The 22,028-nt window shown below is 47.1% G+C and overlaps 5 protein-coding genes across 5 annotated transcripts; 2 read left to right on the forward strand and 3 right to left on the reverse strand.

Moving 5' to 3' along the window:
• Positions 1-37: 37 nt before the first annotated feature.
• On the reverse strand, positions 38-4,801 carry F4822DRAFT_428930 (ABC-2 type transporter; the record flags this gene model as incomplete). The annotated part of the gene is made up of 2 exons (XM_051460992.1): positions 38-1,808; positions 1,860-4,801. The coding sequence occupies 2 exons, from the start codon at positions 4,799-4,801 to the stop codon at positions 38-40; spliced, it is 4,713 nt and encodes a 1,570-aa protein (XP_051314084.1).
• Positions 4,802-14,251: 9,450 nt separating this feature from the next.
• F4822DRAFT_241884 (uncharacterized protein) lies at positions 14,252-16,959 on the forward strand. The gene is made up of 6 exons (XM_051454306.1): positions 14,252-14,506; positions 14,668-15,031; positions 15,097-15,195; positions 15,246-15,313; positions 15,374-15,790; positions 15,848-16,959. The coding sequence occupies exons 2-6, from the start codon at positions 14,673-14,675 to the stop codon at positions 16,621-16,623; spliced, it is 1,719 nt and encodes a 572-aa protein (XP_051314085.1). The 5' UTR covers positions 14,252-14,506; positions 14,668-14,672; the 3' UTR covers positions 16,624-16,959.
• A 95-nt stretch (positions 16,960-17,054) lies between these two features.
• On the reverse strand, positions 17,055-18,529 carry F4822DRAFT_241875 (uncharacterized protein). Its single transcript, XM_051454305.1, has one exon. The coding sequence runs from the start codon at positions 18,287-18,289 to the stop codon at positions 17,486-17,488; it is 804 nt and encodes a 267-aa protein (XP_051314086.1). The 5' UTR covers positions 18,290-18,529; the 3' UTR covers positions 17,055-17,485.
• A 285-nt stretch (positions 18,530-18,814) lies between these two features.
• Positions 18,815-20,685, forward strand: F4822DRAFT_241925 (beta subunit of gdp-forming succinate-CoA ligase). Its single transcript, XM_051454307.1, has 4 exons — positions 18,815-18,949; positions 19,043-19,141; positions 19,203-20,352; positions 20,408-20,685. The coding sequence occupies exons 1-4, from the start codon at positions 18,896-18,898 to the stop codon at positions 20,449-20,451; spliced, it is 1,347 nt and encodes a 448-aa protein (XP_051314087.1). The 5' UTR covers positions 18,815-18,895; the 3' UTR covers positions 20,452-20,685.
• On the reverse strand, positions 20,669-21,933 carry F4822DRAFT_443382 (uncharacterized protein). The gene has a single exon (XM_051463102.1). The coding sequence runs from the start codon at positions 21,700-21,702 to the stop codon at positions 20,977-20,979; it is 726 nt and encodes a 241-aa protein (XP_051314088.1). The 5' UTR covers positions 21,703-21,933; the 3' UTR covers positions 20,669-20,976.
• Positions 21,934-22,028: the final 95 nt, after the last annotated feature.

Raw genomic sequence — 22,028 nt, forward strand, 5'->3', positions numbered from 1 at the left:
CGAACCATCCTAGTGTCTCTTTAACCCCTTACTTGCTCTATTTCTTTTGCTTCGCCTTCATCAGTAACCCACGAATGGGATTTTTGCCTCTGAACCGCAAGTATGTGCAGAAGTAGACGACCGCATAATTGAACGCGATGAAAGCGCATATAATGCCAAAGTTACGCCAGATGTGGTTGTAGTAGACACTGAATTGGTTCCCAAACTGGTCACCGGTAGCATACTGGCAAAATTCGCACAGGCCGTCCGCGCCAGTTTGTACATATCCACCAGCCTGTCCAATGTAGGCTTCCGCATACGACTCACAAGTCTGATCCGGCGGGGCAGAAAAGCGTGCCATTTCGCTCTCTTTACACTGGACGGGTTGGTCATGAATAATAGTCGCTAAGAAAGCCTCTAGGAGGTAATGGAAAGGTGTGAGCCAATACATCCACGACCGCCAGAAATATGGTAGTTGCGCAGCCGGTACAACGACACCACAGAATGAGACGACGAAGAGGAAGAACAATGGGACGAATAAACTCGCCAGCAATTGGTTGGGACTGAAAGCCGCAATTGCCTGACCGAAACCGACGTAGTACAGTTCGAACACCATCATTAGCAAGAAGATGAAGCCCGACGGGAAGCCTTTCATCTGATAGCCGGCAATTCCCCACCACCAGCAATTGTAGTAAATAGCTCCAGCGACAAGAGCATAAGGAACTTCCGCTAGCACGGCCCCTGTGGTCCACGCAAACCAAGAATAGATCTTGGCATTATTTTCTCGAGATTGGAAAATATTTCGCGAGTTGAGGAAGACGGGTTGGAGTTGCTGAATCAATGGAGGCGCGATGGTGAGGTTCATGAAAACGGAGAACAATCGGGATTGCATATCAACACTTCCGTTCCCCAAGCGCCAGAACGTGAAGGTATTGAAAAGACCAGTAAATATGTGCAGGATCAATTTACCCATTATGTAATTGGGTGTTCGCCAGTAAGCGACGAAAGATCGCTTCACGACCGCCGCCGTCTGAGTCCATATTGGCATGGCATATTCGCGATCATCCTGGACGTTCTTTGAGTGTTCAACATTCTTTCGTTTCTCAATCATTTGCTCCATTTCTTTGGATTGTTCTTGGAAATTTTTGGACTGTAACCAGACATCGCCCCAATCTTGACCATGGTAGTCTGGGTTTCCCGCCCCGATCGCCTCTAGCATCCATTCAGCAGGGTTGGCATCTGGAGGACATTTCGGGCCGTTATTCGATTCAAAGTATTTAATCATGGTTTGGCTGTCTTTTCCAAGCTCGCCAGCATAAACAACACTGCCCCCAGACTTGAGTAGTATCAACTCGTCAAAAATCTCGAAAAGCACAGCAGACGGTTGATGTATGGTGCAAAGGATGGCTTGACCAGCGTCAGCCAACTTTCGCAGAAATCTGACGATATTGAAAGCCGCCCCTGAGTCTAAACCAGAAGTAGGTTCATCCAAGAACATCAGTAGTTCGGGCTTAGATGCAAGCTCAACACCGATGGTAAGCCTCTTTCGTTGTTCTGCATTGAGACCTTCACCAACTATTCCTATTGTCGCGCCGGCAATGTCCTGCATCTCAAGTAGGTCGATAATCGTCTCGCAGTAGGCATACTTCTCTTTCGTCGGAACCTCTTTCGGTTGGCGGAGGAGCGCGGAAAATTGTAGGGCCTCACGTACGGTCGCCGTAGGTTCGTGGATGTCGAGCTGTTCGGCGAACCCGGTGGCTCTTTGGAATGACTTGGGAAGGGGTCTTCCGTCGATAAGGAAGTCACCGGTTACGACACCGAAGTTGATTCTAGAATGAATGTCAGTATATGTTCCATGTACAAGCTCGTTGAAGTCTCACCTCTGGGCCAAAGTATTGAGCAAAGTTGTCTTTCCGGCTCCAGAAGCTCCCATGAGAGCCGTCAATTTGCCCGGTCTCACAAAGCCTTGCACGTTCTGTAAAAGCTTTCTCTCTCCACCTTGGTACGGTATTGTGTAATTGACGTTTTGGAATGTGAATACCGTTTCGTTCTTCGCGACACTCTGCATGGCTTCCTCGTCTCGCATTTCTTGCGCTTCGGCAGCTTCTTCGGCGGGACTAATTTTCTCTCCGCTTCGTCCAGACTCTTCGTCACTACCACTGTCGTGGCGGCCACCAGTTTCAATGGTTTTCTGGAGTGTTTTGGGTACTTGTCCACGCTTGAATACTGTCACGGCAGCTCCTCCTGCGTTGGGCTTCATTATCTCCATGCCAAACATTGCTATGCAAAGGAAGAAAAGGAAGAAAGCCCATAAGAAACCAAAGTTTCTCCAGAGGTGACCGCGTGAGTATTGGAAGGATGCCTCAATATAGTCAGAGCCAAACACAGTCGTCGAACCGGGGGTTGAGCCTGCTAGTGTGCATGATTGGTATTCTGTGGAGAAGTTTGGACCCTGTGGGACGAGATAGGGAGACACGCATTCGAGTTGAAGCCTGTAGAATTCGTTCGACATAAGACTCTCGAATCCGTATTGAAGCCAATTGATCCACCTCAGCCAACTAAACCAGGGGTGCATTGAGGCTGGGGGAATTAAATAGCCAGTGTACACAATGATGATCTGGATAGCAACTCCCGTAACTTTTGTAGCATCGTCCAAGGTCTTGAAGAGAGCCGAGATCGCGCGAAAGAAAGCATAAGTCGTCATTGTGACCAGCCAAAGAATCAAGATCGAGATGAAGAACTGAGATGGAGTGGCAGAGAGTCCCGCCATCCAGTAGATAATAAGATCGAACAGCAGCACTTGGATGAGAACTAATGGTACATCTACAACGGTCTGAGCTAACGTAAAGGCAGCAGGTCGGTAGAAGGAGAAGTTCTTGTGCTTGAGCAAAATTGGTTTGGCCTCGAATGCAGCTGTCTGTTCTGCAAGAGCCAACAGCGCATTGAACATCAGGATGAAGAATAGAACACCACCACGTGTGAAGGCGCCCGCAGCTGTATCCGGGAGGTTGTAGAACAGACTTCCGACGATTAAGGCCTGGAATACAATTCCGCCCCATTTACCGAAAAGAGATGCCTTGTCGCCCAGCATGACTAGAGCTTGACGTTGAGTAAGAGCGATCACTTGTTGGTAGAACGGTATGCTATAGTTCTTCTTCTTAGTCTTTTCCGATGTGTTCTCAGCTCGAATGCGTTTCTGCTCGTCCAGGTGGGCTTCGTAATCTTCGATATCCTTTATGTTGTGCTGGTAGGCCTCGCTTTTCCGGTAAACCTCAGCGAAATCCTGCGCCGATCGGGGAATCCGATCTTCCCAACCGGATCTGACACTCCGTTCGTGGGGATCAGTGACAGACGTGAGAAAGTCGGCAGTCGTCCACCGTTCCGGGCAGTCAAAACCAAGGTCTAGGAAATATTGTTTAGCACGGTCGGATGGACCGTAGTAAAGACATTGGCCATTGTCGATCAATAACACCTTGTCGACAAGACTGTACAGAGACTCTCCAGCTTGGTATAGCGAAACGGCGGTGGAGACCTGAGCCATGTTCGTGAGGGCTCGCAGTGATTGGACATACTCCACGGCAGTGGATGCATCCAACCCCTTACTTGAGTTGTCCCACCCTTGAACACTGGCCCGAGTGATAAGGGCCTCGGCAATACTGACACGCTTGCGCTCTCCGCCGGAAACTCCCCTAATGTATTCGTTTCCGACTTTGGTGTCCATGGTGTGCTCAATCCAGAGCAATTTTGTGGCCACTCTGAGAAATTCCCTTACGTAGTCCTCTCGGCTTTCTCCTTCCATTCGCGACTCCTTTCCAGGGGTTCGAGTTCGAAGAGCGAAGGTGAGGGTATTCTTGACAGACAATGTGGCATAATGTAAGTCATCTTCTGGATTGTAAATAATCTCGCCCCTGTAATCTTTCGCCATGCGCTTCGCATCCGTCCCGCCGTATGTTACATCCCCTAAGACATCCACATAACCCGCACGTTGATTACAGAAGGTCTTCAAGAACGTCGAACAACCAGATCCAGGTCTACCAAGAACAAGTAGCATTTCTCCCGGTCGCACGCAACCATTAAAGTTGCTGAGGAGTTCTCGTACCGGTGGTTTTCCCGTGGCTGCTTTAGGTCCTTTGGTTATCAAGTTCTTCAGGAACCTTGGTAGGCCCATGAATACGTCGCCAACTGTAGGTTGCAAACTCGCGCCAAGACCAGCGCCCATAACCGTCAAGTTGCGAAATATCACACCTGCATGTCTCGTCTTCTCCTCTTCGCTGTGCTGCTGACGAGCTTGGCCGAACATGCGAGACATGAGCCTTTCTATTTCATCATTCTCTTCTCGATCGGCGCCGCCAGAAGCCATACTTCGACGCCTTGAGAGGGCTCGGAATAATTCATCTTCGTTCTTGGCCGAGCTTTGATTGCGCTGTATGGTCGGGCGCTCAGCGGCTGTCTTGATTGGCTCGAAACGAGGCTCAACTTCCGTCTGCTCGGATTCATCTGATGATATATCGCCTGGAGTTGGCTGCGTATGTGTTGCCGCATTAGAAGAGGAGGGACTAGCTTCGCTCGGTCTAATGTCCTCAATGGCAGACGCATTCGCACTGATATCGGAATAAACATTACTTGTGGTATTAAGCTTAGTTGATGAAGATGTTCCCCCAATGACATTTACTGATCTCGTAATTGACGTAGAGCTTTCATGATTGGTCGAGAGAGGAAATTCGCGACTAGGTGTTCTTCGGTGAACCGAAAAAGAGGATGGTGTTTCTGGAAATCCACCAGGGACGTCTGTATCTGCCGGTGTTCGTTTGTCGCCCTCCATTTTTGAGGTTGATCTGAAAGAAGCCTCAACAACACCCCGAGCAGATATCTCAGACAACGTACAGACTCAATTCACCTAGGTAAATAATGAAAGTACCAAACAACTATGAAGCTCGCATTGTAGGAAGTAGAAGTCTTGCTTCTAAAAAGAGGAGGAATGTAAAATACATTACGTCTGCTACACGCCTTAGGCTCGTGTAATAATAAAGAAATCGTAATCGGGTGAATACATAAAATAATACACGAATGAGCTAATTACCTAGATAAGCTAACTAACACAATGTCGGGACCCGGAGAGTCTGAGAATGCGACTCGGAGTTCGGGCACTGAAAACAAACAGGCATTATGTTGTACCCATGTATACATTATATAGAATATTGATACACGTTTGGCAAGAGCGGACTGAGAATCGTCGATAAGATGGAAGATTGCTATGATTCAGCCAGTTAGCGTTCGACGTGATGAATCGCGGCGTCAAGCCTCATGTGGGTCTAGTGTGGAGTGGTGATGCCATAGAGTTCAGACTTCCGCGCTTTCCCGTCCGATTGGGACGTTCAACGTCATTCTTAACTGCTTTGTCAAGCCAAAAAGCTGACAAACTCTATCTTGCTTTTCCTTCCAGTCGGATAGGGGGCTAGAGAAAATACACGTGCGCTAGTTGTGCAATCCGTCTTTTTCCAATTGACTTTTCTTTTTTTCCCTTTTGCCCGTTTGTAATCATTATCCCGAAAATAAGCCAGCAACACCGTAAGTATAGTAGATAGTATTCCCTGAAAATCAACAACTGCGAAGTCCTTTCTCTCGGTGTCGTTTACGAAATACCCAACAATGGATGTTCATTATTTGAATGATTGCAAACATTCTGTCGGTGTTGAATTGGATGTCTTGGTCACATGGCTGCCTGCATACGAATATTATATAAATTCGTAGCTCTAGCCCGCCCCTTCTCCACGCCAACGACAGCCTCAATCCATCACTTATTCCCAATCCGTGAAAGATAAAATGATATCTGTGGAGAAGTAAGAACTTTTTCCATATTTGAATAATAGTAAACAGATATGGTAATTACAATGAGATGTCTCAAAGTCCGAACGCACTGTCTAAATCCGGCACGGTATGGCAGAGGCCCGAAGGAATCCCATATCCGCGGTTACACGACGCAGCTAAAGACGCCTCTGTCTCATATGAGTGGCTGGCTGGGAGAATCGCACAAGTCGATTCCAGGCATATGCCCTGTAATTTTTTTGCATATTAGATTAAATAGTCCCAACATATCCCTCGCTTTTCCGAACCCTCCGTGGTGGAGAATCCATTAGGAAGTGCCTTAACGCCGAAACCTCCTATTAAATGCGTCTGCAGTATTCCAAGTCCCATGAGGATAGAATGGCTGGAAGTTGGGCAAATCGAGGAAATATTCCTACTTAAAACAAAAGAAGTACAAAAACTTGGCTTAGCAATTATTGTAGCGGCCAATAACCCCCTATTTTGAATCCGTACACAGCAAAACCGAGACATATGCTATATGAGACATCCCGTTAAATTCCAAGATTTTATTGTAGACATGTTTGATTCTGCTGGGACGGCCCAGAAGTTCTTTAATACCTACCTAGGGAGGTATTTACTACCGTACATTAAACAGTCAGTTATAAAGATCTTCCTTTTCCTATTATCACTACGCATTTAAAAGTTTTGTTCCTGTTGTTGTGATGGGGCGATCAAATTCGGAGGCTACTCCGGGGACTTCAGTGTTGCAAATTGCCTATTTCTGCAATGTTGACGGCAAGGCTCGGGGCGCTGTATGTAGCAGTACCATCGGTTGAGGCCAACGCCGGGAATGGAGACGGCTAATGAGTGAGAAAGAGAAGCCCGGGAATAGTTTACCACTATATTCTTAATCCCAGAGTACCTAATCACAGCGGATGTCGCAATAAGTACAATCGTATCCTAGGTTTGTCTAGAATTGTTGCGTAAAATGTCCTTTTTGTCTCGCCCGACTCCTGAGTCCTTGTCCTACATCACATCGACATTTCTAACCACCCAGCGACGGAAAAAAACAAAAACCCTTGAGGTGTACATTGCTAACTAGACTCGACGCTCTGATACAGGTATATTGGTGTAGACTTCATGAAAAAGGGGCTTCTTGGCATTAGTATCTCTAATCCTTCTCGTATGCCAATATCCTCTATGCAGGCCGCCTAGGCGGGCAACGAGGCAAATGGTTCGCACTAGGATTGGCTTCACCCTTCTATTGAATTCTACGACAGCCTCGCCGGGTAGACGCAAGGGATGAAACCGACGGCAACGGGGTGGGTAGCATTTTATATATTGAAACTACACTTTTCATATTGCTTTGTAATCGTTAGAGCCAAAGATTTCCGTGGATTCTTTAGCATCGGTACCGAAGCAGTACATTCCCACACGAACTGGAGATTGAAGCTATATTTACAAGACCGTAGCTATGCCACTCGAGCGTAGTAGTGCGATAGCATATGTATCGAGTTAACAAGTTGACATCTTCTTTAAGCCGTGTGACTGCTTGATATCTCTTCAACCCTAGCGAATATTGACGTTTTTGGACATATTTAAATGCGGCCACAAGCTCGTGGCTATAACGGGCATATTTCTTGTTGGCCAGGGGTAAAAGCAGTTGGACCTGAAGCTAGTCTCAGATTAAAGCATTCATGTAGCACAAATAAGTACTTGGGCCATATAGCAACCCAAGTCATCACCGATGTAACTACAGAACGCCCCAAGGAAATTTACGAAGGCTGCCTCGTAGAAGATGCAACGGCACAATCTAAGGGGAATTTAACACGCGCAGAGAACATAGACCAACTGATAGACCTGTTATTATAGGTAATAGAACACTGCCACCAATCGAAGCTCTACCCAAGTTTGGGGCGTTGGAGCCCTTGCATAAAATGCTCTGGAGAAGCAGGTGATTATTGATTCGATACTCTTATCTATTGAAGATATCCTAATTCTGATGTTGGAAGGGTGGGCCGCAGCCGCTGAGGTCCACGACATGGTGTGGAGAAGGTCTGCTGAAGAACAGCCCTTTGCCCTTTGTAAGGCGAACCGGTCAGGCGGGATGTAATAAGAAGCCTAACAATTGGTCGCGAGTAATTTTAATATTGACTAATAGAACGTATATATCTCAGCCTCAGCCTATGTACTTCGCCCAACCATTTTGCACGACACTTCTTATTTGTTGGCGGCGGCGTTACATTCCGGGGTGAATATCTCATCTATTCCCTACCGATATAAATTATGACGTAGAAATTAGCCCATGGTAGCTCACCGTCCAACTTCAATTTCAAGTTTTGTTCAAGACCGAGACGATGGCGCTGCGACTTGTGTAACTTGGTTCGGTAGCAATTGTTCAGCAAGGTCTGTGGAAGGGTGCGTAAATAACCGCGTCGGTGCGTCGTATGATTAACCAGTGGACTGGATCGTCGCGGATGTTGAAACAAAAGTAGAGTACAACATCATGCAACGGATGCGTCCCCGAAGATGTGTCCGCGCGTCTCATTCGCGCAATTGCCGTGCCTATAGCCGCTATACCGCATATGCACGGCCACAAATGTGGGATAACCTGGAAACGTGGGCGTTACCGACTCTTTCGAGTCGCGGCAAAATGTAACCGGCAATCTTAACTAGGTAGCAATTCGTTGGCGAGCCGCGAACCGTGGGGTTAGGCGACGACTTGTTAATAATACCGACCATCTATTGCCATATATGGTTCAGCGTCCTGTTGGGTGGGCACGAGTCATGTCGAAATTCTCTGGTGAGGTGAATTGGGGGTTGGATGTAACATCATTAGGTGTGAAGCCCAATAGGTCTCGAGTCTTGTGATCTTCGGGAAATATCGTAAATCGTGATGATGGCAGACGTATCTAATAATGAATATAGGCTGCCGATTCTGATATTCGGGACAGTCAGTATGTTAGATTTGTAGAACATACTGTGTGTTCTTTCGGGATTTGCCTCATGCTCATCATGGGAGCCCCGCAAGGAGGATGGCTTGTTGGCAGTTTGGTTGAAGATGCCAATATTGATTCGGTTCGGCATGATCCATGTCGATGTAATAATGCAATCTTCCAAAGTCGAAGATAGCCTACAAAAAACTCCTTCGAAACATCTGCGTTGCGGAGAGATATAATTTCACTGCCGTAACAGTATAGATAGCCTCATGCAAGGCTGCTCCTTTGTTGCTACGTTGACGGGTGAGACTTTGGTGTAGCAAATTGGTCCATTTGTATTCGAGATGTAGCTGCGGAAGGATTTATTTCCCCACCAACAAGTCTAGATAGACATCGAATCTGCGGTCGCATTGCGTTTCTGTAACCCCCAACGTCTATACTTGTTCCCATGATGTTCTCGCGAAGTTATTAGGTCGTGAAACGTCGAGTACCTGCGTTAAGATCCCTCGCATTGTAACATTAGGCGTAAAACGCGCATACTCGCCCTTCGGGGTTAACTATCAGGGTATCTGTACGGATCCCTCGTGTGCTACATACCTACTCCTCTACTCCTCGGAGGTAGAATGATTGACAGTGGGATCATTTGTCGCATCAGTATATACAGACTAGGAAAGTTTTAGCTGGATAATTATAGCAGCTGTAGATGAAAAGCAATGGACTCCAAGCCAAAGTGGATACCATTTCCATTGAAGAATAAGGGTGTATTACTGCGGCGAGACATGAAGCTCGTCTGATTGGTCGTTCGAGGAAGTATCGCATTTCTTAACAGCCCTCAAAGAGTAATCAACTGGCCTTCTCAGCAGAAAAGGGATATCTTGGGAGGCGCAATAACGTATCATCATTGATTTTTTTTTTCATGCTAACGCAGGCACATAGCCTCTCCTGTCGTTGTAAGCTGTTTTGGCGCAGAATGATTACCTACTTGGGAGGTGCTAGATATGCATACTAACGGTAATGCACATGAATGCGCAAGACTAAATCAACAGATGCAGCGCGATAGGTAGCATGGAAAAAAATAGGATCAGGATTTAAGCCTGCATGCTTCTGTTCTGCGTTGATTTATTGCCCTAAAATGCGTAGGAGCGCGTCGACCTGGGGAAAGTAGTCGAATCAACGAATGAAAACAAACAATCCTAATTATTCGGGTATCGACTTTGTCGATATGAAATATGATTCATCTCGCGCACGAGAGTGCATCAGCGCATATGACGCTATCGTCAAAAATCTAAGTTGCATGTCAATACCTAGGTACGGATGGAGAAGAAGCCGGAATAAAAGGGTCTGCTATAAATAAAATAAACTTGCGTCAGTATGTTCTGCAGTGTCACGGAACTAGTTAACCGAGACACCCGAACAACGTGCTAACCCAAAGGGATCCAAAGTAGAGAACTGAGAGTGTGGCGTGTCCAGGCAATGCAACCGTCTAACTTGGGGGGCGGATTGGGGTCGACCGGAGAAACATTGGACATTGGAGGCCAACAAACGTGGGTTTACTGATTGCGACTGTGTGATGAGCTACAAGGTTTCGATGTTCGTATTTTGTGGAATAATTTAGGAATAGGAAGAAGCGGGTAGAAGATCCGGAGTAGAAACATCGAACGTCGAACACCGAATGATGCTCATTCATAGGTTCGTTAGTATTAGTGCGTCGAGGAAAATTGACACCATACCAAACCTCAATGGCTTCAGCAGTTCGTGATCCCCGCTGTGCTAAAACTTCCGAACGGCTGTCTGTTGTCAGATCGACGTATTTCTGCAAATGGCACCAATGATCATCGTGTATTACTCCATAGGGCGTTTCTAAGCAGCCAGCTAGCTTTTAGATGGTCCCGGGCTATTCGCGGTCCGCATACTGCCTGGCATAGGTACCCAGGTATTGTAGGTACATATTGTACAGCCCATGCAAGATTTGGAGTTGAGTGATCAGGATAAGTTTGCAATGGGTTCGCCAAAAAGGGGTCGATGAAACATGGGGTCGATGCTTCAGCTGGGCTAAACTGGATGATAAGCAAGGTCTTTTTAGAAATAACTGGGTTTTAAATATGTTAGTTGGGAGCCGGCCGATGGTAGCTGATAGGGTCCGTCATCTTCTGCCGCTCAAATGAGCTTCAAAAAGATATGTTCTGAGACTGAGAGACTGGGTAGACCCCTGTTAAAAAAGGCTGAGCCGTACTGCTAATGAGAACTCGCGAATGGCTCGGTGATATTTCTTCAGCGACACTCTTTCCAGATACGAAGATTGGTGTAGCTGAAGGAATTTAAAAAAGCTGCCAATCAAAAGAGTGAATTGACCATAAGTCCGCGATAGTGTTGAAGGAGCTGATATCTTCAAGTACACAGCTGGTGGCGTGTTACCTAGGTACCCCCCAAACTGGGTTGTTCTGGTTCATGTTTTGGAAAGCGTGAGTGCCCCATAGCTTTGCTGTAATTGGACGAATGCACGTACGTGCCAGGTCACGAGGATAAAGTACCGAAAACCTGAAATTGTAAGTGATCCTTGGTCCATTCCATGCAAGTAGGATATATATAAGTTATGTTACCTATATTATGTATGCATGTGTTGTTGTGAGGTAAGAAGAGAGAGGTACATGTGTAGATAGTTGGCTGGCCCTGTTGGGTTAGAAAGAGGTACAACAAGAGAGGCCTGCAGTTGCACACGAGTCAGGGGTAAGCCCGTATTAAATGACGGATGAGTAAGGCAGGTTTTACTACCTAGGTACCCAGGAATATCAGTAGCAACACGTAAGCCTAGCCGTGCGCGATCCGCTATTAGCGTGGAATATTTTGGTTGAAGCATATTATAGGATATAGACGAGGATTATCTTTTATTTTCCTTCGAGACGGTTCCGTACCTATGCAGAGGGCATCTTCTACAATAGAACGTCGACTAATTATATGTCGTCATTGGACAGGATTGATGATACGGTGTGTAGGTTGATCACACAATAGTCGACATCCCGAAATATCAGTGTATGTAATGCATATGTTGAAGGTAGTATGCATATGTGTTAATGTAGGTATTATGTAGAAGGATTCAATTGAATCAAATTGAGAAAGGAAAAAAAGGAAGAGAAGAAAAAAAAAAGATGCCGGGGGTAGGACTAAGGTTTTGCCTAGCCCTCCCATCTGATCTGATCTGAGATCTAAACCACCTGATAATAGCCTAAGATACTGCGAGTTAGGTACCTTTTTACAGGTAATAATTGAATTTCCCAGTGCCGCATGTAAGTAATAACACTCGGATGTTGGCTCCTTCCTTGCGGTCCGTGGTCTAGATACCGACCGCTTGAGCCATCTAGCGCACCCTGAACCCGGCGGTTTACCTGTCAGGGTTTGGTCTGTACCACGATACCCTATCCTGAATGTACCTTCCTAGTGCTAATAGCTTCGGAGACTTAGGTTCTAAGTGGATTCTAGTCGAACGATAATTCTCTTTAGCGCAAGCTAAGCGTAAGTAGCTTTAGAATTAGGGGGACTTGCGTACAGACAATGGAAGTACCGACTTGCATTGTACATACATGGATGCATGTACATGTCAAAATCGTTCCAATAAAATTTCCAACCTCTTCACTTTAATTCAAGAACATCAATCCGTTGAACCTCTGCCTCGGTGCAATTCTATCTTCAGGATTATTAACCTCAAAAAGCCAATAACGTTTTTTTCTTGGCATTTTTCAGACACCGCTCGTCTCGCAAATATGTTACTTTATTATCTATCCTAGGGATACAACTTCCTTTTTGTTTGTTTGCTAAGGAAGCTAATTGTGTCTATTGCTCGAACATCTTCTCCTACCTAGGTCCCTAACCCACCTACTAAACAATAAGTAGCGTACAGGACTTGCCCTAGGTAGTTTCTTTATTCTTTGACTATCAACAATTCTTACTCCCCGCTCAACGTTTAAACCATTCTAGAAGTCTAGAAGCAGTGCAACGGGCTAAGTCTAATGTCCGCTACCTAGGTATGTTGGCACGATCAAAAATTTCCCCATCAGTCGTATTTGATCTTCTCCGATGGCTCACGGACGGTCGATACCTATTATCTACATAGCTCCCTCTTTTACTTCAGATCAACAGTCCGAAGTCCCGAGTGAGAATTATACAGATAATAGTATGCTGCCAGGTCAGGGTTTCCCCCTATCTTTTTAACCTACTATGGTATTAGTTTTACCTAGCTAGTCTAACGGGCCAAGACATGGGAATTGAAGGATCCTGGATCCAGCAAACCCCCAAATGCAGAACCAGGGGACAACATGTGTACATACAACATACACAGAGCTATGTTATTCTAGAGGAACATTGATCCATCCAACTTGTGTGTACATGTGGTCCATCTGGCCATCTTCGGAGGGGCAAGAGACATGTCGCTCCCCATCATCTGCCATGGTCATCCATCTCTTACTCACATCTAATACATCTATACTACCTGGCTGTGTACTTAAGTATGTACATACATTGACGAACCAGTTACCACCATCTCTTATGCTGCAGACTTCTATTACAAGATGGAGCTAACATAATATGACTTGAGAATAGACTATGTATGCAATGCGCCTCCTTTGCGTCAGCATTTGCTAGATCGCCATTGGTAAAGTTACATTGTACAACATATTCCTTGGCGACAGACAGGTATGTCTTCTTTTATTTTTCATATATGTACCTATAACTATTCCTTAGGTTCGCGATGTATATTTATATATATATAAGTGCATGTATATGTATATATTTGTACAGTATATATGCATGTTATTAATCTATTAATCTCAAAGTCGTTCCGTTGAAACTCCCGATCCTTCCTTGTCTGATTACCTAGGTAGGTAGTACTTTGACCTGGGCTAGTCTACTTATAGTGAGTACCTTTAAGTATATTTTTCATATTTCTTCCCCCCCGCGCCACATAGAGAGACCAGGGCATCGCCGGGTCTGGGCTGAACCTACATTAGTCCCTGTTCCCGAGGTCGCCAAAGGACCACAACGGGGGACCACACCTACCTTCCATTTGCAACTACGTACATTGCATACTACCTCACTATGTACCTTCTAGCCTACCACCCGAGCCACCACACACACTTCTTCACTTCATTTCACTCGTTCATTTCACTTCAACTTTGGAAGCTTTGTCGTATACGTATCTACATCATCTACCTACCTACATAACGTACCTAGCCTACACCTACGTTTTCCTACATACGTCCATACATAATACATAATACATAAAATACCTACTACTTATATACATCACACGCTCTCTCTCACGCACTCTCCATGCACGTTACATATTTGGAAAAGAATATCTGACCCTTTACTTCTTTTTTTTTTTTTTGAGATCCACAATTACTGCCGGCCTTTGCTAACAAGCATACAACATCCATCTTCCACATTTTTATATACATATACATCTCCGTCCGGCCCCAGTTCCCACTTGGACGCACCCCCCCTTCAATCTTGGCCGGAACAACCAAATTACCAGGCTGTACTTTGACACTCCATTTTCCGTGTTGCCTTTTTCTTCCCCCACCATCGACAAGAGGAAATAAACGGCGGCGAGACGCAGTTAGCTCAACCTTCGCACCTGCAAGGCTGACTACCGCGACAATTAGACCGAACGGACCCCATGTCAGATGTTCGGATGCCAGCAGCACGATCTCAACCCCGAACTCAGACTAGAAACGAGAAACTTCAGATTCCCCCTAAATCGTGCACGGCTACCAAATAGAAGCAATGCAGTTCGTCTACCCTTTTTCTCGTCTTTTTTTCGCACTTTCTAGAAATTCCGCTCGGTCCTCCTCCCGCCGCGCGGAATCTTGTGTTTCCTCTTTGATATCTGTGTCGACTGTTTCGTTTTAGGTCTTACTAGCTAACTCATATTTGTCTCTACTTTCTTTAGACTAGATGGACGTTGCGACTGAAAGTGCGCTGCGACACACACCCTGTAACAAGGCGGACGAGAGCATGGGCGCGCGTACGGTTCCAATCATTACCTCAGCTACGCCGACCCCGACCATAAAAATGTCGGCACCTTCACCATCGGGTGAACCAATGGAGATTACTACTCCCACCAATTCCTCGGCTCCGCAAAGCGCACGCAAGAGTTCCGAAGGAGAAGGTAGCGATTCCAACGATCGCCAAAATACTGCGCTCTCGGGAGACCAGAATTCGAACCCCACCACAACCACAATGCCTGCGCCGGCTGCTGCTGCTGTTCACCAGCCAAAAATAGTTCAAACCGCATTTATTCATAAACTTTACAAGTACGTGTTGCGCTCAAAATCTCCATATGCGCTATATATATATGTAGTGGCTAACCTCACTGTAGCATGTTGGAAGATCCAAATATACAGCACCTAATCAGTTGGTCGAGCTCTGCAGAGAGTTTCGTTATGTCGCCTTCACATGATTTCTCCAAAGTTCTTGCGTATGCTCTTGGTTCCATAATACTAGCCAATGAGACTAATTGGGTAATAGCCAATATTTCAAACACACGAATATCTCATCCTTCGTTAGACAGTTGAATATGTACGGATTTCATAAAGGTATGCGTGAAACCATCAACTATTGCCAAAAAAAACCCCCCTTACTAAATGAATATACAGTTAGCGATGTATTTCATACAGGTTCCCCGGAAACTGCGCTGTGGGAATTCAAACATGGCAACGGGAACTTCAAGAGGGGTGACTTGGTTGGCTTGCGTGAGATTAAACGGCGGGCGTCTCGTCATGCATTGGTACACCGAGAGTACAATAACCAGAAGCCAACCCCGTCACAACCCGGCACCCCAGCGGAACCCATGCCACCTATTCACGATGGTTCGGATCCGAGACTTGGAGGTATTGAGCAGACCTTGTATGACCTTCAATCTAGGCTGCAACGTAGTGAGGAGAATTCTCATTACATGAACGTAAAGCAACAAGCAATATCGGACGCTATGAACCGCCTGCTTCAGGTAAACCACGACTTATCCAGGACGGTTTTAAACTTGGTTCCACCCGATAGTCCTATCCATAGAGATGGTAAGTTTCGCTTTCTGCATAATTCAGGGGTCTCCTGGGAGTCTAATGTGGCTGCAGTCCTTGCGCTGCAAGGGGAAATTCAACGCCAATCCGAACTTGTGCGGTCTATTGACGAACCGCACGAGCCACCCTTCCCGAATAGCCGTCAACTTTTTGCGAATCTTGACAACCCCCCTGTATCTCCACGGCAGCTAGCTCAGGACGATCAACGCAGGCTAGGGGTACACCAATCTCGAACAAACTACTATCGGCCGCCAGTCCCTTCTAATCTTTCGATCACCTCACGTAGGTCGTATGGGTCGATCAGCGGGAGCACAACTCAATCATCGCCCTCTCCTCTTCGATCCCAAGCGCCACCGCCACCGGCCGGACCCCATCCACTTGCGACCGTCGAGCCACCACCAACTGGTTTGCCAAGGCGGCACACCTCAGCCGACATTCGAGCTTCTGGATGGAGCCAACCCCACCCGCAACCGCCATATGTCGCTTCCGGTCCTCCTTCCTCCCACTGGCCATCTTCCCCTAGTCGAATTCCTCAACCTCAAGAAGAGCAACGAACTCGGGAGCTCCCACACTACTCTCTATCGCGCCCTACCACCCCTCCAGTTCCCTTCTCAAATGGCAATATTGGAAATGGCTTGGAAAGTTTAAATAATTGGTCCTGGGGTTCAGCCGGCCGGGAGAACAAGAACCTTGCGATCAAAGACATGTCTGCACCTCCGACCCGACGAGGAAGTATGGCACACATTCTAAATCCTACCGACACAGTAGAGCGAGATGATGAAGACGATCCTCGAGGGGATGACGATCGGAAGCGCAAGCGGATGCAATAATCTACAGTCCAGGTTCATGAATTCCCTACCAACTACATTTGGCGTCGTGAAAGCGTTGTCGCATATTATACCACGTGCGGAGGGCCTTTGCTTTTTTTGTATAGAACGAATGATGCGGAATACACGAGTCTCTTAGGATTCAGCAGACGACACGCCATAGCCATGTTATACGACATACTGATTACGCATCTGACGAATTTCCTATGTTACTACTATTCATAAATCACTTCAATTTTCTTGTTATACTCGTCTGAATATTCGCTTCTTATTTTCTTGTTACCAAAATACCAAAAAGCATCGGTTACTTGGAATACTTTTTATGGAGGGATGCACCGGCGGTGACGGCGGTAGTTGTTGTTGGTAAGAGACAAGCCAATCATTGTACTTCAAACCCTTTCTTTATTTTTCTTCTTCTTCTTCGAGATTCGAGGCGGCGGTGAGGATGATGAATGGACTTCTGAACTGACCTGTCTACCACGGATATGTACAATACGGAAAACACGAGCTTGTTGCCGGTTTGGAAAGGGGACTGACTTCATTGTGAAACTAAGCGGGAAATATCATTCAACAACTTCAAATCAACACGCGCAACTAGGTTCCGCGATGTCACTAATCATGTATTCTTATCATCTTCATTCAAAGTAGCTAATTTTCGAAAGCGAAGGACTTTGTTAGTTCGCGCAACGTAGGGATCGAGGTATCATAGCTCGAGCCCAATTAAGCTTAATTTCTTGTATGATCTATCATTTTACTTGTCTCGTGCCTAAATGGGCTATGCGCAGAAAATGGCCCCGACTCTGAAGACCCGTCATTGTACATGAATTAGTACGATATGGCGGCATAGGTCGCGATCTTAGTGCCGTTAATCCCCGTCTGTTTTGGTCTTTGGCTTCTTCTTTTTCTTCTTTCGCTTCCTTTTTGGTTTTTCTTCGGTGGTAGTTGCATTTGATTCGGCGTCGCCGGGGGGTTTTGAGGGTGGGGTGTCTAAGCCACCTGCGAGGCTATCGTCGGCGTCGCCGTGATCTGCGGTTTCTTCTGCGCTAGTCATCGTAACCTCAGGCGGCGCAACGCTTTTTACAGAATTGTCATCTCCCTTTTGCTCCTCATCCCTATTGCTAACTTCCGCTCTAGCTCTTTTCCTCCCGTTTGTGTTCCTCTTAGCTCTTCCGAGTCCGCTCCGCCCCGCTTCCTCGTCTTCACTGCTTTCTTCTTTGCGCGCGCGTTTGTACTGCCCCGTATCATCGCCGGCTCTTCCGCGTTTGCCTAACAGCCGTCTGCGCAACTTAGCTGTTTCCCCGTTTCTTCCGCTCTCGGCAGCGGAAACGCGAGGGAAGAGACCTAAACCGGCGTTCGGGTCGAGGTTGCGGTCTTCGGCGAATTCGGCTTCTTGCGCACGACGGTGGGCTTCTGCTGTTGTAGATGAGGAGCGCGATTGTGGTTGGGTGGTGGAGGAGGGTGTGTTGGCGCTGAGGGCGGAGAAGGATTTCGTGGTGGAAGAAGAGTTGGTTTGGATTTGGGAGTCGGGACGCGGTTTTGGGAGCGCGTTACGTAGGAGTTTGGTTCGCGCTTCGAATTGGGTCTGGATCCGGTTCATGGCGAGGGTGAAGTCGGGCGCTGGGTTGACGCCTTTGATGGCGGAGGTGGAGGATTTGGTTGGTGGTGCCATGGTTGTAGTTTTGCGATTGAGCCTGTCGTGTTTTGTGAATGTAAAGAAGCATTAGCTAGCAAGTTAATGCAAGTTAATGCTATCGCCAAATCATGATTTTTGTGCTGTATGCTGCCATCGTTTGTGTTGATAGCATCACACAGGTAAAAGTTGAGGCATACCTAGGTAGCTTGGTACATGTATTGGGAAAGAAAAAGGTACAGGGATGAACCGATAAGATAGCTACACCGTAAATCTTACCGTGTAATCAGAATTTGCATACGGTCAAAAATGGTGAAGATAATAACGGCAAAACGGAGAATATCTATTCCGTGTTGCACATGCTCGCTGAGGTCATGCACAAGTATCATCTACACGTCGCAGCTCACCGGGCAAAAAAGTGGAACCCCTGCAAGATTGGTGACCGGATTTTCCCGTTTCTACCGGAAAAGAGCTCTCCCTAACGGCCGGAGCCAGTTGTTTTCTTAGATTTTGACGATAGCATCACAGCTAAACGGCAAAAAAAACACCTCGTTTTCATCCATTCTATTGGGCCTCTGGTGGCGCTCTATTCTTTCTGAGCTACGGAAAAAGTCAATTGAAGGCTCAGACCTCCCCTTTGACAGAATGTTTAATTTTGCTCGCAGCCGTGCTGCGGCCTCCGCCCTGCGGTCTTCAAAGGTAAGTTGGCCTAAATGATTGATATCCGCTCTCCACCAAACTATGTCACTTTACTGGAGTAGCATATACTAATACGATATCTCTTTATGCTAGACTGCATTCTCCCCCGCTATCAGATTCCCCGGTGTCGCCCAACAACAGCGAAGAAACCTGAGCATTCACGAATATCTCTCAGCCGACCTTCTGCGACAGGTAGGATTTATCGCTCACCCCTAGATTCCTGATCCGACCTAACATATATATGCACTTTTAGTATGGCATTGGTGTACCGAAGGGCTTCAACGCCAAGTCCGCTTCCGAGGCCGAGAAGGTTGCGAAGGAGATTGGCGGTGAAGATATGGTTATCAAGGCTCAAGTGCTAGCTGGTGGACGAGGAAAGGGTAGCTTCGACAATGGCCTGAAGGGAGGTGTCCGTGTCATCTACTCTCCAACCGAGGCCAAGATGTTTGCCGACCAGATGATCGGCCACAAGCTCATTACCAAGCAGACTGGTGCGGCTGGCCGCCTCTGCAACTCTGTCTACATCTGCGAGCGCAAGTTCGCCCGCCGAGAGTTTTACCTTGCTATCCTGATGGACCGAGCCTCCCAGGGCCCCGTTATCGTCTCCTCTTCCCAAGGTGGTATGGATATTGAGACCGTCGCTAAGGAGAACCCCGAAGCTATCAACACTGCCTACATCGACATCAAGACCGGTGTAACTGACGAGATCGCTCGGGATATTGCGACTAAGCTTGGTTTCAGTGAGCAGTGCATTGAGGAGGCCAAGGACACCATCCAGAAGCTGTACCAGATCTTCCTTGAGAAGGATGCCACTCAAATTGAGATCAACCCTCTTTCCGAGACTTCTGACCACCAGGTAATGTGCATGGACGCCAAATTCGGATTCGACGACAACGCCGACTACCGACAGAAGGAAGTCTTCTCGTGGCGCGATACCACGCAAGAAGACCCCGAGGAAGTCCGTGCTGCTGAGTCTGGTCTTAACTTCATCAAGTTAGACGGTGATATTGGCTGCCTTGTCAACGGTGCTGGTCTTGCCATGGCTACCATGGACATCATCAAGCTAAACGGTGGCCAACCCGCTAACTTCCTTGACGTTGGTGGTGGTGCTACCCCTGCTGCTATCAAGGAGGCTTTCGAGCTCATCACCAGCGATTCTAAGGTTACAGCTATCTTCGTTAACATCTTCGGTGGTATCGTACGATGCGATGCTATTGCCCACGGTCTTATCAACACCGTCAAGACCCTCAATCTCAAGGTCCCCATCATTGCTCGACTACAAGGAACGAACATGGAGCAAGCCCACCAATTGATCAACGATTCGGGAATGAAGATTTTCTCCATCGACGACCTCCAAAGCGCCGCGGAGAAGTCAGTACAACTCTCTAAGGTTGTAAAGATGGGTATGTGACCCATATTCTAATGAATTGGTATAAGATATAGCTAACAACCATCTAGCAAGGGACATTGACGTTGGTGTCGAATTCAGCTTGGGTATCTAAGGACGCTAGGTATAGACACTGGTCTGATAGAATGTACTAACGTTTCCAGGGATGTAACCCCGGATTGTGTTATAATGAAATTAAGGGAGGTGTTGCGAAATATAGAGCCGGGGGGTCGGGTTTGTCACTATTGCATGCATTTCTGATGTTTTCGTTTTCCTCCCTCGCGCTCACACTTTCCAATGGAGAATTGCATTTTTTCCTGATTTTAAAAGACTCAATTGATTTTATGCTACTGCTAACCTGTGACGGTTTTGTACTCAAAGGGGCTGAAAATTACTGACAAGAAGTCATCTAGCTAAACCCCAGAATGTGTGTTGACCAGTTCAATAGTCAGCCAGTAAACCTGTAACGCCGCCCTCCTTTTTCCTGTCCAGCTCCATATTTTTCCTGACACTTCTTACAGAAATCAAATTGTAGTACAAGCTCAAACTTTTCCGGTCTCCTAACTCCAGATTTTTCCCAATTCATCATATGAACTAACTCCCCTTTCTTTTCTTTTGCTCGCTCACTCACTCTAGTACCCTAAGGACACACGGCCGTGCAATCACACTCACAATCACATCGCGGCTTCGCCACCGACCAGACGGCAGGCTCGGGGTAAAGAACCCACGAGGGTTCCTTGTACACGTACTTCTGCTGCTCGAGCCACTCCTCGCGCTCGTCCATCTTAAGCTTCGCCAACCAAGCTACCACCACCGCCACAAGTGTCCAGAATAGGATCTTGCGCAAGAGGCGGAAGTACAAAAGCCATACGGATTGTCGGTATGCGGTTAAGGCGAGCCACCATCGGCGCTCGAGCATAAAAGCCTCGTGTTTGTATCGTTGCACCACGAGGGCTTTCTTTTCGGCGTACCACGTTTTCCAGGATTGGATTAGGGCGGTGATGGCTAGTAGCAGGACGACGAATTTTGTGGGTGGGGGAGGGGGGAGTGGTGGGACCCATCCCCGGACGAAGGATTTCCGGATCACGGCGCCGGGGGCTGGGGGTGGGGAGGGAGGAGCGCCGGGGGAGTTGGCGAGGTAGGACATACGCGCTTGGAAGGCGCGTTCGGCGGCGGCTTCGAGTTCGAGACGCGCTTCTAGTTCGCGCGGTAGACCGAAGGGGAATTCCGGGGGTGGGGTTGGGCGGGTGTCGCTCCAGCCTGGGATGTAGACTTCCCGCGGTTGGGTCCAGATTGGCTTCGGCGCGAAGCGTGGGTTGGGTCGGGGGGTGGGGGGGATGGTTGCGTGTTGACGACGGCGAGACATTTTGGATGATGGTGATTAATTGATTGATGGTTACTGGTTGTTATCCGATGTGGTGGTTGAGAGTTACTCGGGATTAATCGATGTCTGATTAATAGAGAGTGGTTACTTGGGATTGATTGATTCCTAGTTGATGAGTGATGGTTACTTGGGATCCTTTTTATGGAAGGTCGACGTGTAAAGTAAGTTCAATGGTTTGGCTGATGACACTCGGGTGTTGGTTGATTTGGTATTCGCTAACGATCGACAGTTGATTATCGTCGAATTTTGAGTTTGATATATTGGTTTGAGTCACTGCGAATTGATGGTCAGTGGCTGCTGATTATTTT

The sequence above is a fragment of the Hypoxylon trugodes genome (assembly GCF_022578975.1).
Source record: "Hypoxylon trugodes strain CBS 135444 unplaced genomic scaffold F4822scaffold_5, whole genome shotgun sequence".
In the NCBI taxonomy this organism is placed as follows: domain Eukaryota; kingdom Fungi; phylum Ascomycota; class Sordariomycetes; order Xylariales; family Hypoxylaceae; genus Hypoxylon; species Hypoxylon trugodes.